At 41.4% G+C, this 15,571-nt stretch overlaps 1 protein-coding gene across 3 annotated transcripts in view; it reads left to right on the top strand.

Moving 5' to 3' along the window:
* The window catches only part of ANKLE2 (ankyrin repeat and LEM domain containing 2), a 64,030-nt gene that overhangs the window by 5,261 nt on the left and 43,198 nt on the right, over window positions 1-15,571 (top strand). For all 3 annotated transcript variants that reach the window (XM_075898360.2, XM_089775272.1, XM_075898359.2), the window contains exons 2-4: window positions 3,807-4,295; window positions 10,930-11,124; window positions 11,864-12,057. In XM_075898360.2, coding sequence (XP_075754475.2) covers window positions 3,818-4,295; window positions 10,930-11,124; window positions 11,864-12,057 — 867 coding nt within the window. In that variant the 5' untranslated portion in view covers window positions 3,807-3,817. The remainder of the gene's footprint in view (window positions 1-3,806; window positions 4,296-10,929; window positions 11,125-11,863; window positions 12,058-15,571) is intronic.

Here is a 15,571-nt window from a genome sequence, read left to right as displayed (position 1 = left end):
TATTAATTGCTATATCTACCTGTTTACCACTTCACATTACCACAGTTTGAAATGGTGCGGTGATAATAGTTATAACGTGCACTTGAAGTGTATTCTCTAATTGTTGCACATTTCAGAAAGATTGCATTGACCTTAAATAATTCAGTACTGTCTGGAATGTATTTCTTCTATGTTCCATAGAAGGATTATAATATTTGCTTTTACTATATATTAAACTTGTTGAATCACCAGACAGCAATAAATGTAGGATTTTTGCTATTTATATAAAGCATAAGAGGTCTTGGGTAGATGGCTGTACTGGTTCTTTGACTTAGGCTCTGGAGAAGTGCTCAGAGCAGCATTCATTCCTTGTTGCATTAAATTACTAATACATAATCCTTACAAGAATCATCAACCAACAGGTGAGGCCTGTTGGACAAAATCATTTGGCATAGATTACACTTATAGGAAAAGTTCAAGAAATTAAATATATGTAATTAAGAAAAATTTTTATGTGCTTGGAAAAGGAAAGTAAAAGAACAGTTTTAAACGTGTAGGATTTCAACTTCAAACTTCAATTATTCATTTTATTGAATAATTACAATAAATAGTAAATTTGAATCAGGAATTTGTAAAAACTTGCATTACTTTTTCTATAACTAATTTGAATTATTTTGTGATTTTAACTGTAAAAATGTTCTTTGCACTAAAATGGCAATTGAATAGGTGACATGGGATGTTGGATATTGGTTAATTGAATAGTTGAACTGCATGAATTCCTATCAGTTATTCAACTATTTTGTGGTCCCCAGGGGCAGGGCCAGCAGCCAGTGTGCCCCAGCTCCATTCCTGGGAGTCCCCTGATAATCCATGCTGCTTCCTCTGTATCCTAGGCAGTAGCTCAGGGTACCAGGTGGGAGCCAGTCCACAAGGGGAGCCAGCTTAAAAACCAGCTTCCCTTGCAGACTGGCAGACGGACACCCTACACTGCTGCCTCTTGCTGTATCAGAGGCAGCGGGGGAGGGGGGGAGAAAATGCGTGTAGTTAACAAGGTAAGTCGATAAACCTAGGCTTATTGGTTAATCATATAGTTGGCTACATGTCAACATCCCTATAGGAGACTCAACTTTAACAAATATTTTTTATGAACTCTAATCATAAAAGTCTTAACTTTTTTCTGGTGAAAAACAATAATAATTATTTAAACCAGTGTTTCTCCAAGTAGTCCACAGACCCACTCTTGACAGAGCTGCTCCTGGGCATTTATTTTTGGCTCTGAAGCCTCAGAGCCTCAACTCCCATTGCAGTTCAGTGTTTGAGAAACTCTGATTTAACCATTCACCCAGCATATTCTGGTGTAAAAAGTGGTGCATTCAAGCTAATTTAAGTGGCAGGATTGTTTATGTGAAATTTGGTATCTGTAGGTAATCGTGAAGTGTGACTTTATTTTGTACAAACAGATCAACAAAAACTTTTCAAAATATATAGTAGATATTCATTACCCAGAAGTCTGTACATTTAGCTTTACAGGCAGTCCCTGACTTACACGGATCCGACTTACATCGGATCCGCAGTTACGAACGGGGGCTTTTCTCGCCCCGGAGGACATGGACTGCGGAACCTCGCGGTCCCGCCGCCCGTGTACTCCGGGGCGAGAAAAGCTGCTCCACGTCTCCCTGGTCTGCAGACCAGGAAGACGCGGAGCAAAGCCGCGGAGGGGCTCGGGCAGCAGGGCAGCCCAGGCGCGCCTGGGCTGTCCCACCGCCAGCTTCCCCCGAGGCTTTGCAAAGCCGCGGAGGGGCTGGGGCTGCGGGGCAGCCCAGGTTCACCGCCGGCTTCCCCCAAGGCTTTGCAAAGCTGCGGAGGGGCTGGTGCTGCGGGGCAGCCCAGGCGTGCCTGGGCTGCCCGGCTGCCCGAGCCTCTCCGCAGCTTTGCAAAGCCTCGGGGGAAGCCGGCGGCGGGACAGCCCAGGCGCGCCGCGCGGCAACTCTGCCTCGGGCTTCCTGTAGTCAGCCGCTGGTCAGTTTCAGCAGTGGCTGAATCTGGAAGCCAGTTCCGACTTACATACAAATTCAACTTAAGAACAAACCTACAGTCCCTATCTTGTACGTAACCCGGGGACTGCCTGTACTTATTTCTCAGCTTGATTGCATTTTTCATCTTCACTGAGAAAATTCAAGGGAAATAAAACGAAATGGTATAGCAGGTTTTAATGTGACTCCAGATCACATAGCTGCATTTTATAACTCTTTAAAGTTCTTATTATTAAAATGTTTTGCAAAGGAAGAATAGTCTTGCAAGTAAGATTCAGCATGGAGACTGAGGACCTATGACTTATTTTCAGCTCTGCTGTAGACTTCTTGTATGGCCATGGGCCAGTCACTTAAGACATGCTGATGTGAGAATCCTGTTGAAGTAGATGGGAAGTAAGCAGGCTTGGTGCCTTAATAGGAGGCTCTTCAGAACTCAGGAGTCAATATCTTGAGCTTTCTGAGACTTCAATTCTTTGTCAGAAATGGGAATAAAGGTCTCTTATCTCATAGTGTCATAGTTAAATTTGTTAGTTTGTAAAAGAACAGTAGTATGTAAGATTCATGACTGGAAAATGTTACGTAAGTAGTATATTTTTATCATATAAGTATTTCACAAAAACATTTTTATTCTGTTTAGCAAACAACTGGTTTTAAATTCACTTTATGAATTTCACTTCAGAATACTTTGTCCTTTGTTATAAAATTGCATGGTATTTAGTGGTGTGCATCATATAGAATCATTCTACATCTTGTGACTGCATCTTCTGGGAGCTGCTACCTTTTAGCTGAAATAAAGATATATTTTATAAATGTTAAAAATGTGCGCAGATGAGCTATAGACAATTTTTAAGTAAAGTTACATATTTAAAATCCATCTATAACTTTTCCAGTACATAATAAGGATGTTAAGTAATGTTTAATTGACTAGTTGAGTAGTCGATGGAACTACTCGACTAGTCAATATTCACTTCAGCATTCCTCCTTAGAAATGTACAAGAGCCCCAGGAGGAGCTCTTACACATTTCAAAGGAGGAATGCAGAACTCCGTGTGCAGCTCGGGGTCAGCTGACCCTGGGCTCCATGCTGTGTTGCTGTTTTGAAATACCACATGAAGCTGGGACTCCCCAGCTGATCCTGGGCTCTGCGTGGCATGCAGCTGACCGCGGGTTCCCTTAAAAACAAATTTCTGTAAATTGTTGTAGAAAAAAGCTGTAGCCTTTATGGTATCTGGTAGTATGCTGTGATGTGATCTTATTTCAAGAATAGATGTACCATTTAGCTCCTTCTGACTAATTATAAATCTTATATTTAGTTATCATCTTCAGCAATATGTCCCATGTATGGATTTTTATTATAAGAAATATAAAAGTTTACTTTGTGATCATATTTGCTTTCATACTACGTCCTGATTGAATGCAAAATCTGGGAGCATTGACTAGTAGAGCAGAAGCATAAAAAGTAACAGGCAGTGTATCTCACCAGTGTCACCCCATAATTTAGAGGTGGGCATGTCAGAGGCAAAATGATGTGTCATTGGGGGAAAGTGAAATCTGGCAAGGTGACCACACTTCCAGCTGCTTGCCCTGAGAACATGAAGAAGAAAAAAGAGTTTTGTTTCTAAAAATATTTTTGTCAGTGTGCTGACTGGAAAAATATCGCACTGGCTTTGTGCAACCTTGATAGTGCTCAATTTCATGAGGAAATGACTGCTTTTAGTTATGTCACCCTTTCCCCTGCATTTAATAAATTAAAAGTGTTTTAGCTACAGTTAATGTCACTTTGCATTTTTTCCAGGTGAAATAACAATGGATTCTATATTGTCTCAACTAAAGCAGCTAACTCCTGATGATCTTAGAGAAGAAATTATGAAAGCTGGACTGAAGTGTGGACCCATTACCTCGACTACCAGGTTTATTTTTGAAAAAAGATTGGCACAGTCTTTGTTGGAACAACAAGGAGGGTTGGAAATTGATGCAGCCACTGTTGCCGAGAAATTTTCTGAAAACACTGCATCTGATAGTGACCAGTCAGAAATACAAAGAGCTTTGAAATCTGCCACAGTGAACACCAAGAGTCATATAAACTTCTCTGAAGACGGAGATTTTGGGTACAATATGGGCCTGAATCCCCCAGAAGAGGAAGCTGTAATGCACAAGTCCTGTTCTGCATCAGTCTGTGGAGCAGTAGATACTGATGCACAAATAAATGCTCATACACCATCTAGAGACCCTCCTGTATACTATGGTGTATGTCCAGTTTATGATGACATTTTGGCAAGAAATGGTAATTTGCTTTTATAATTTCATGTGTTACACTATTTGTGAAGGACAGAAGTAGCATGTGCCTTTCACATTATATATTACAAAAGAGACTGTTTTTCAACTGTTGTATTCTTTTTGTAGGGATATAGCTTACTGCTTTTGGAAGAATTCTGTGCCAAAAATTCTGTGCACTGTATTTTAAAATTTTCTTAATATTTTATTTCTCAAATAATGCAACTTAATCACTCCACAGTTTCAGTTATTTTGGTAATTTATGTAAACTACAGTACATTGGTTGGAGAATGATAGTGGGGAGCACTGACGGAATTCTCTAAATCTCTTTTATCTACTAGTGATGAATCTAATTTTAACCTTTTATTTCTAATTAGTCATCAAATGTATGCAAGCCATATATATGTTCAGTATTACATCATATGCAACTGAAACACAAGTCAGTGCTGGGGAATCAAACTCATCATTTAAATTGTACTACTAGGCATCATCCAAAATCTAGGTAGTAAACAGTTGAATTCATGGAACACATTTTGGTAGGAAAATTTTTCAGTGCCTACATTTAAATCAGTTCTAATCATAAAGCACCGTAGCGTTTGTAAGACCATACTGTCATTTACAGTAATGATCTTTTACACTGCTGAGGAAATGTATGTTGAGAATCCTTAAAACATTTTACTCACATGGAATTAAACACACACACACACACACACACACACACAATATTGTAAAATTCTGCAAATTTTATTTGTCAAAATAATACTACATAATCGTGCTAGCTTCAGTTATTTTGGTGATTTATTTTAAAATAATACCTGTCAGCAAGAACGTCTTTAACAATACAGATGCACACACAAATTCCCCCCGGGAGTAGAAAGTTAAACCACTATGACAACCCAGTTCCTGTTTCTCAACCATTCCTCCTCCACCCCTTCAGCCAATATTTTTATACTCTGACCCCTGGAGCCCAGCTGCAGGGCCTACACTTGCTTACACGTTTGCCCTCCTATCTCATAGTGCCTAGGAATACAGAGGGAGAAACAGCCTCATCCTCAATCCTAAACCTGTGTAATTTCCTGCAGACGGCCATCTCCCTCCCTCAGGGCAACTTGCCAGCTTCTGGGAACTTGCTAGCTTCCTCCCCCTCTCTGGTAGCATTGCCTATATGCAAGCTTGACTCTTCTGGGTCCAGCAGCACCACTGCCCGTTTCCATGAGGGAAAAGAAAATCTGCAACCAATGTTAACTTCTGCAGCATTCTGCATTGTGCAGTGGCACAGAATTCTTCCAGGAGTAAGGTTTTTTTTCACCTATTTTATGCCCTTGGGGGAATTTCCCAAGAATGGGAATAGTTCACCAACAACAATGGCTACATTATATTCTGCCTGATAGAAAATCAGGGAAGCTCTTTCCTATCTCTAAACATCCTGAAATCAATCTCCTTATGCTGGGCATCCTGCAATAGCAAGCCAGAGGAACAGTGTCTCTCATTTGGCTATGTCCACTAGGAAACCAGGAGGGGATTTCGGTAATTGGTGTCTACTACTGCATACCCAGCTGGTCCCCCTGTAAAATCTCTGCTGACCGTTGGGGAGGGTGCTGCTTCTCTTCAGAAGTCATTTTTGCACAGGGAATAGGGTTGCCAGATGGTTTAACCAAAAATACCGACTCCCACCCTCACTTCTCCTGAAAAAAAAAAAAAAAAAACACTGGGGAAATATTTGGGGGGGGGGGGGGTGGACCAAAGTTGTTGAGCAAAAAAAGAAATTAATTTAAAAATTAAAATAACAGCAGTGTAGCCCTTTTAAGAAACGCTTTGGAGGCTTATTGGCCCTTACAGGCTGCCAATGGCTGCCCGCCATCTTGCCTCCCTGCACCGGGCTGGACAGCTTCCCCGTGGAACCCGGTAAGCCAGGAAAAAAATCAGAAAATACCAGACATTTTAGGTACCTGGTAGTTTCTGAATTTTTTTACCTGACAGGAGGCAAAAATACCGGACTGTCTGGTTTAATACTGGACACCTGGCAACCCTAACAGGAAAGTAAAGAAATCTGCAGATGGCATGAATTCTGTGCCTGTGCAGTATCACAGAATTCCCCCAGGATTAAACTGTTAGTTCAACTGAGGAAGTTATTGGGCCAGCAGAGTTATAATGTAACTTACATTGCCTTCTTTTAATCTGTTGTCAATGTTCATGATATTCATTTTTGCTTTTCAATAGGTACAAGTATCCAAATTAATCACAGCAAGCCAGTAACCTGGCAGTAGCCATCTATTTTGGTGTGGGTTGAGCGTGCTTTGATAAACGAGAAGCTTACAGTTGCAAATGATTATTGAAATACTATTTTGAAATTATTAAAATGACCTTAATAGCACTTAAGAAAACCCAAACAAACTAGGATTACAGACATGATAATCCTGCCCACCTGGAAGGGACTTGTCAAGCATGAAAGATTTAAAGACAGTGTGAGGGTGCAAAATACTATTGCCTCTTTGTTTTTATCATCCTTTTGACAAGGCTTGTGTAGGGCATGGGTTTTCAAATCATGGGAGAGGTGGCAGTACAAGCTTATCAGTGGGCATGAGGATCTGAGATGAAGTAGAACACTCTTGCATCTTTCTTCCCTTTTGAAGAGCTGAAGGCAGTGCCTTCCACAGATAGGAGCTGCTCCTCCAGGTTAGGCAGAGGCGGTTGGAGAACAAGCTTGTCCCCAACTACCTATTACTGGCCCGGTGTGGAGAGACCAGAAAATCAGAGAGGTCGAAATGCCAATAGTTATCCTTGGTGACCCAGCCTACTAGGGATGTTAGAAATCATTTTAGTGATTGAGTAGGCACAACAATTCTTAGTGGATATATGGTTACTAAAATGTGCTTCTGGCCTGCTCCCTTTGTGTCAAAAGCAGTAGCGCAGGATGGCTGATGGGGAACCAGTCCATGAGGGAAGCTTGTTTAAAAATCAGCTCCCTGTGCAGACTACCTCCCTCCTGCCACCCTGTTCATGCTAAAGAGGCAGCAGCACTGGAGAAGGGGCAAGCAGCTGTTAACGTGCAGGAAGCTAGCTTGAAAGCCAATTTCCCACATGTACTATACATGTACCAATGCCTTCCTGCCCCCATCACTCTGCGTTGCTGATAGAGGGAGTGCAGGGAAGATGGGGAGTCTGATAAGCCTAGGCTTATCAATTATTCATGTAGTCAATTACATGTTCACATCCCTACCAAGAACCTCAACTTTTTCAGTGTTGGGTGTACACTACTGTGAATTCAACCATTCAAGGTCAAAACTTGTGTTACTCCTCATGAAAAGCGGGAGTACCAAAATAGACTTCAGCAGCCCTTAAAGTCAACAGAATGGATTTGGTAGTGTTTAGAAAATCAACCTTCTGCAGCTAAATTTGACCTGTACTCCTAGTGTGGACCAGGCTTCAGCCTGGCTATGAGGGGAGAGGGGCTGTCTGGGCTATAAAAGAAGGAAACTGGCTGGACAGTGTGAGAACAGGTCAAGCTTGGGAGGAGAGGAAAGGGGTAAACACAAGGGACATGAGTTTCCAAATGGGGATGTAACAAAGTTGGGACTTTCTGATCTAGAGCACTGATTATCAAACTGTGATACATGGAGCACTTCTTCATGGTCTTCAAAACGAAACACTGAAAATTTAGTGGTATTTAATTAAATTTAGGGAGGTAAGTTTCTGAGACAATGTTGCCAAATGCTTTTACAGTATTATAAGGTTTGAATACTGTTGATCTAGAATAATGTGGTTAATTTGAGTTTAGAGCAAATCTTGTTTTCCTGTAATATCAACCATTGTTACTATTGGAATATCTTTTACTATTTGGTAACAGTTTTCTCTTTCTCTCTCAGATAAAATGTAGGGTATGTCTACACTACAAAGAAGATCTAAGCTGCTGCTGTTGGTCTTCCGAAGTTCGAATTAGTGGGTCTAGTTAAGACATGCTAATTCAAACTGAGAGGCACTCCGGTTGATGCCAGTAGTCCTGCTTCCACAAGGAGTAAGAGAAGTCGAAGGGAGAGTGTTTTCCCTTTGGCTTCCTGCTGTGTGGACAGCACCAAAAGTTGAGTTAAGGTACTTTCAGTTTAGCTATGTAATTAACGTAGCTGAAATTGCATATCTTAATTCAACCTTATCCTGTAGTGTAGACATACCCATAGACAGGACTCGACAAACAATGTAATCTACTCACACATGTGAGTAGATTACACCCCAGAAGAGCCGGAGCAGAGTGATCTGTGCATGCGCAGAATGATCTGCGCATACGCAGAGCGCAGAACCGCGCAGCTGGCGAGCCCTGCCTATAGAGAGACAGCATTTTGTTTTAATGCCAAGGGCAGTATCCATGTGATGGAATGTGTGTAAAAATGTCTTTTATGAAAGATTTAATGTACATTGAAACTTTATGAAGATAACATCATTTATCTTCAAAACTTTGAGTAGTTTTGGAGTTTAGTATATTAATTCTGAATTACTTAAGTTATATAACATTGTACATGTATATAGTACTTCAAAACATTAACTCATTATTTTGCCCCAAACAAACATATACTGTACATTATTTTGTTGCTTCTTCTAGTCTGTGAAAAAATTATCTCAAAGTCTTCACATATTGTTTTAAATTAGATGTATTCACTGATTCTCATTTTTGGTATTAAGAATTTATAAACAGTGCCTTCTATAAATCTTGATTTCTTCCTTTATTTAAGAAAATTCATGTCTGTAAATGGGTAAATATTAAATTTCACTGACTTGAATGGAATTAATTTTAGTTTTACAGACAATGCTGATATTTTTGATCTTTTAAAAAAGGAAAACAACAAGCATTGGCAAAACCCACTTCCTCAGCTGAGCAGAGTGGAGAGTGTTTCGCCCATGAAAGTTCATGATACTAAATACAGATATACATGTTAGTCTCTAAGGTGTTGCAGGAATTCTCGTTTTTAAAGTTAAAGTAATTCGGCTGTCCCTCTAATATCAGTCATTGGGAGATTTTTATGTGTTACACTGGGCACTGCTTATGAATTCTAGTCTGTTTTTAATTATATTATGTATGAATTTCTGATATTTTTAATGGCAGTTTGTCATTGTGGAGGTTTTACATATTTTGCTTGTTTTAAGGTTATGTTTAGAAAGTGATAGGAAATAAATAGTATACATCAATTTCAGTGTTTAGAATAATGGTTATAAATAATCCATTTGACCTACCATAAGAGCCTGCACTGAATGAGGGTCTCTACTAGATATTATTCAGAAGAAAGAAAAATGCTTTCTCACCTCATCTTTTCTTGCTTTTACACCACTTCTCAATAAGAATGTTAAAAAAGCAATAAGAAAGTAATCAAAACTTATTTACATAGGTTTGAACTGATGTCATCAGTACTTTGTATTATAAAGTTCTATATATTCCTTCACATCTCATAGCTACATGATGTTCCAAGGCCTCAATCATAATAATAATAGAAATGTAGCCGTGTTAGTCTGGTGTAGCTGAAGCAAAATACAGGACTATGTAGCACTTTAAAGACTAACAAGATGGTTTTTTAGATGATGAGCTTTCGTGTCTTGATCTGAGGAAGTGGGTCTGGCCCACGAAAGCTCATCATCTAATAAGCCATCTTGTTAGTCTTTAAAGTGCTACATAGTCCTGTATTTTGCTTCAGTCATAATAGTCTTTCTTATTTATGCATTTGATACACCCTACAATAAGATATTACCTAATCAGTTCCAAGTTGTCAAGGTAGCAGTTAGAGATGTGAAAGGTTAGCCTATAAACATCACCCTTAATGGTAATGTTAAAGATTAACCTGGGGGGGGCTGGGGCAGCTCCGTGCCGCTACTGGCAGGGAGCTGTTCCAGCTCTGTGAAGCCATTGTGGACAGGGGCTGCTCCCAACCAGGGCATGGTGGGTAGGTAGCACTCTAGCACAGCAGGGCTATAGTAGTGCCCCTGCCCATCTTCCTTTAATCAGTTAACTGGTTAAATATCACATTTAACTGGTTAACCAATTAATTGGGATTTTACATCCATAATAGCAATTCGGAATATCTTCTGATAGAAGATAGGGGCTCTTGCACTCTGAAGCAATGATAATTTATTCTTTTCCAAGAATGCCATGCTCTTTAAAGTAAATCTAATGTCCAACAGAATAGAATACTTTTTACTTAATAAAAAGCTTTAGACACAGTGGCAGGTTCTCTGGTGAGAAATTTAAGAATTATGACAGTAAGTCACTTTCATAGTATATCTTCCTATATGAGACTAATTAATTACTGTGGCGATAAGTCATCTTAAAAAAATTACAGATTGATGCTCTTGGGGTTGTGTTTCTCCCTCTAGCAAAAGTTCCTGAAAGCATTGTAGTGATGCCAGATATGCTCCAGCCAAACCAACACTGATTAGAATTGATGAAATTCTGCCTACCTAGTTTGTTAGAGGTAAAATTTATAAAGGTCACTTGAGACATTAGTAGGGATGTTCTTTATTACAGACTGCATCGAGAAGACCATTTTTGGTAGGTTTAAGCTTTAAGGCCAGTTTGACAACTTTTGTAATCTCATTCCATGATTAAATTTGACCTTGATGTTACGAAGAGAACTTAATTTCTGGCTCTAATCTTTCTATTCCAGAGAAAGTGCATGTTTATGAGGACAAAAAGGAAGCTCTACAAGCTGTTAAGATGATTAAGGGCTCCCGATTTAAAGCTTTCTCCAACAGAGAAGATGCTGAAAAATTTGCAAAAGGAATATGTGATTACTTTCCATCTCCTAGCAAGACTTCCTTATCTTTATCTCCAGTGAAAACGGGACCATTACTTAACAGAGGTGAGTAAAAGCATACATCTCTGTGTAGATTAAACGCATGCATCTTTGTATCAGAACTTTTTGGGAGGAGAATTTTGAAATTGCTAGTTAATCTGAAGGTAGCAGATGAGCCCTTCACAAATGTAGAATGCACTGTAACTTTTCTTTAATTTGGAAGATATTTTAAAAATCACAGAAATTGTACATTCAAACTTAACTGAGTTGACAAACAGATTCCTAACAGAGGGGTAGCCATGTTAGTCTGAATCTGCAAAAGTGACTAGATCTTTGCCCATGAAAGCTTATGCTCCAATATATCTGTTAGTCTGTAAGGTGCCACAGGACTCTGTCACTTTTGCAGATTCCTAACAGGTTCAGAAATAAAATCATTAAATGTAATCTTATCATAATCTTAATTGATAGAATTGAAATCAAAAGAACAAATAGCTTACAAGTTCAACATACATTTTTAGCTTTCTCTGTAAATTTTTGATTTTTGCAAAATTGTGTATATCTTTTTGTGTGAAAAGACTGACAAGGATCAGTTTCACCAGTTAAAATCAAAACCTTAAAATTCCATGCGTATACTACCTTACAGCGAAAGGAATTTAGAGTTTTCCAACTACAAACCACTAGTATTAAACATTTATGGTTTTATTATAAAGACTCGAGATGAAAATCATATTTCAGTGACAAGATATGAAAATAACATATATTGGAAAAAATGCATCAAGAATAATGTAAACTTTTGCTTTTTTAGAAGGCTTATGCTCCCCTGAGACAGAAGCAGCTAATAAAGAAAGAGCCAACAGTTATAAAAGTCCTCGTACTCAGGACCTTACTGCCAAACTTCGGAAGGCTGTAGAGAAAGGAGATGAAGCAACATTTTCAGAGCTTATTTGGAGTAATCCACGTTATCTAATTGGATCTGGAGACAACCCAACAGTGGTACAAGTAAGAGTGTTTTCTAGCTGTGATCAAAGTAGAATTGGAAAAAAGCCCTCCTTTCCCTTCTTCCCAGCCTCAAAACCAAATATAATTAATAGAAATAGTTAATAAAGAGCTACTCTTGTCCAGCTGCCACCAGAACGGAACCATCCAGTTCTGTGGTTAGTGAAGCTGGGTGACTTGCAACTGGCTTCTTCCTCTGTGTTTTATCTATTCTAAATTCATGCTTCATTTAACTCATTCTCATTTGAAATTGACCTGGTTTTGTTAACAGTATGAAGTTTTTCTACCTTAGTCAATGGCCAGAACCTCATAGTTTGAAGTATTTTGGCTCCCCAGCTGATCCCAGGCTCCGCATGGCATTTCAAAGTGGCAGTGCAGCATGGTCAGCGGGGGACTCTGAGTCCTGTGCTGGCCCAGGGTTCCATGTGGGCACTTTTGCTTTGATCCCACTTTTTCTTGTGCATTTCAAAGCTGGCTCGCCTGCATGCCACCCAGAGTCAGCAGGACTTCCCACTGGCCCTGGGATGCACATGGAGTTCCGCATTCCTCCTTTGAAATGTACAAGTGGCCCAGCAGGAGCTCTTTTACATTTCAAAGGAGGAATGCAGAAGTTCCTATCGACTAGACCATCGACTATTTGATTACCCCATCGACTACTCGACTAGAAAATTAACCAATATTTAACATCCTTAGCTCAGACCCCCATGCTCCAATTTCCCCTCACTCATCTCCTGTCCCCATGTTGATACCCTGCACCCCCACTTTGCTTCTACACCCTCCCTCACTCCTGACCACAATCTGCACCCTCCTTTGGTCCTACGGCCTCTCTCCTGATCAGATACCCTATTTCCAGCCTGCTTCTGCACCCCATCTCCCACCCAGACTTCACCCCCTCACTTCCTTCTTCACTCCACCTCCCACCCAGATCCTGCACCCCCATCCCTAGCCCCCTCTCTGGCAGACTTATCCAGCACACTGAACCCCTCATTTTTGTCCCCATCCAGAGCCTTAAGAGGTCCACAAAACCCACTTAACTCCGGAACCCCAGAAAAGTAAATCTGGCCCATGGGAAGCCCTGAACCTCAGTCCTCCCTGTCCCTTTTCCTCATCCTGTGGGGCTTCAGTGCTAGAAGACTGAGGTGTCTCCGTTGGGGGCCACATCAGTGAGGTGTTGGGGGTTCGGAAGCGTTTTTTGCTATTTGCATATATTTGAATATATATTTGCATGTATATGCAACCACACTTAAGTTGCAGCCCTCGGCATGTGCTGTAGGTATCATTGTGGCCTCTGGGGCTTCCAAAGTTGAGTAGCTCTGATTTAAAGTAAACTGAATTGGCGAAATATTAACTGTTAATATAAAGAAATCCCCTAGTAGTGAAAGTTTGCACAAGTTCAGAGCTCTGCAACAATACTAAAAATATCTTTGGCAGGTGTTTCAGTGTAGGCACAAATCAAAGGGTTAGGTGTTGCAGTGCTTAATATATTTTTACTTTTGTTTTCAGATGAGAACTGTATGTTTAAATTTCCTGCTAGGTGTCTAAGAAATAACCAAACTTTTAAGCCATTATCTGTAAGAGTTAGGTTTATAGGTATGTCTTTTTCTTAAAGAATGTCTGATTCAGTTTTCAGAATACATAAAATGAGACCTACACTGCTTCTTTGAATGCTTGCCACGTGCATGAATTCTAAGCATGCTAAGTATCACTTAACTAACTAATCAAATAGTTGATGCATTTTTGCATCAACTACTCAATTAGTCTATTGGATGGCATTTAAAGGGGCAGCATGGCAAGGAACCTGGGATCATCTGTGCGGTGCTGCTGCTTTGAAGTACCCCTATCTTCACCCCCACTTGCTGCCGTTATCTGACTAGCCCTTAACATCTCTAATGGATTCCAAAGCTTTTTTTCCATTAGCAGTACCGGTTGAGCCAACCAACAAGCCCCCTGGAGTGGCACTGCTATGTCAGCACATACAGACCTCTGCTGGACCTCCACCTCCTCAGTTCCTTCTTTCAGCTTGTGACGGTAGCTGGAGTGCTGACTACATTTAGTCCCTACCCTTAGTGCATTTACACAGGTGTTCTTCCAAATTATTTAGTAATTAGTTTAGATAGTGTCAGTAGTCTAGATAAGAGAAGGGAGTTTTCACCCCCTTTAGCCTCTTCCCAGCTAGGGAGGGGATGCTCGGGCCACGGGGGTTCAAGCCAGGTGCAAAGTGCTTGAAGCCCATGCCCTGCAGCAACCTGCATGACTCTTGCCTAAAGTATGTGAAAGGGCCATTGTACAGACAGTTGCCACATTTGTAAGAGTTTCAAGCCAAGAACAAAGCATGAAAGAGCTTTCTAAGATTCTAAGCTCAAACTCATCCTCATTGAGTCTGCTTTGCAGCCACCAGCACAGGACTGGGCACTGTCAGTGAGAAGTGCACCAGACTTGGTGTGGGAGACCTCATGGCACCGACCAGGTAGGCACTACCTTTTCAAAGTCCTTGGCAGTGCTCACAGTTCCTCGCACTAAGAAGAGAGTGAGACCACAGAGAGAGATCTCCAGAGAGGCGCAGCCACAAAGTGTGCCCTAAGGAGAGTGCTTGAGTTTGAAAGTGCACCGTGAGGCCCCAGGACCAGCAAGGTGCCCAGCAGAGCTCAATGCAGAGGGAGAATCCAGTACCAGAGCTGGTAATTGAAGGAAACTCTGGCAACTGAAAACTCCAGAGACATTTGACGTGGCACAGGAGCATATTGAGTTGATCTCGTCCCCGCACCTCAAGACCTTGGCACCGTGTTGGCAGGCACATCCTGAGCCTTGGGCACTTACCCCAGCACAGGCTGAGGTGCCCCAACCGGTACCAAGCACCCACTTGGGCCCAACACCATCAGAGCCAGCACTGGTGAAGTTGCCAGCACCAGGACATTCGTGGGGACCACTGCTGGCACCTATGCCTACGCCAGCGGCACCGGGAACTCTGGCACCGCAACACTTAGCTGCCTCTGACGGCACAAGGAAGTTTCCAGTCCGGCCCCCACTATCGCTATATGGTGTCCCAACAGCACCGTATCAGTTAGTGTCACCCAACCAGTTACCTCCCATGGTCACCATGACACAGATAATACCTCTGCCAACACTGGGCCAGGTGCACAGGCAGAAACCCACGGCCATGCACTGACAATCACATAGATCCCTAGCACCACCATAGTCGGCATCCAATTATTCTTTGGAATCGGAAACATAGCTGGTGCATTCTAAGACGTCTTCATATTGGTCCAGATCTCAGCATCGCTCCCACTGCGGACATAGGCCTCGTCGCCGAAGCCCATCAGTGAGCCAGATTTGGCCACCCCAGTGACAGCCGCAACCATAGTGGACGCCTTAGGCCTGCCACCAGGTCCAGGGCCCACCACTGTCCAGATGGCTGTTGGTAACATCACACCCGAGAAGTGCCCCCTCAGCTACTCCTTTCCCTAGAGTCCCCACTTCGGAATTGGCCTAGTCCTGAAGTAAGGATGTGGTGAGACTT

This window comes from Pelodiscus sinensis, chromosome Z, assembly GCF_052426305.1.
Source record: "Pelodiscus sinensis isolate ZL-2025 chromosome Z, ASM5242630v1, whole genome shotgun sequence".
NCBI lineage: Eukaryota > Metazoa > Chordata > Testudines > Trionychidae > Pelodiscus > Pelodiscus sinensis.
This window is presented reverse-complemented; position numbering and strand designations above follow the sequence as displayed.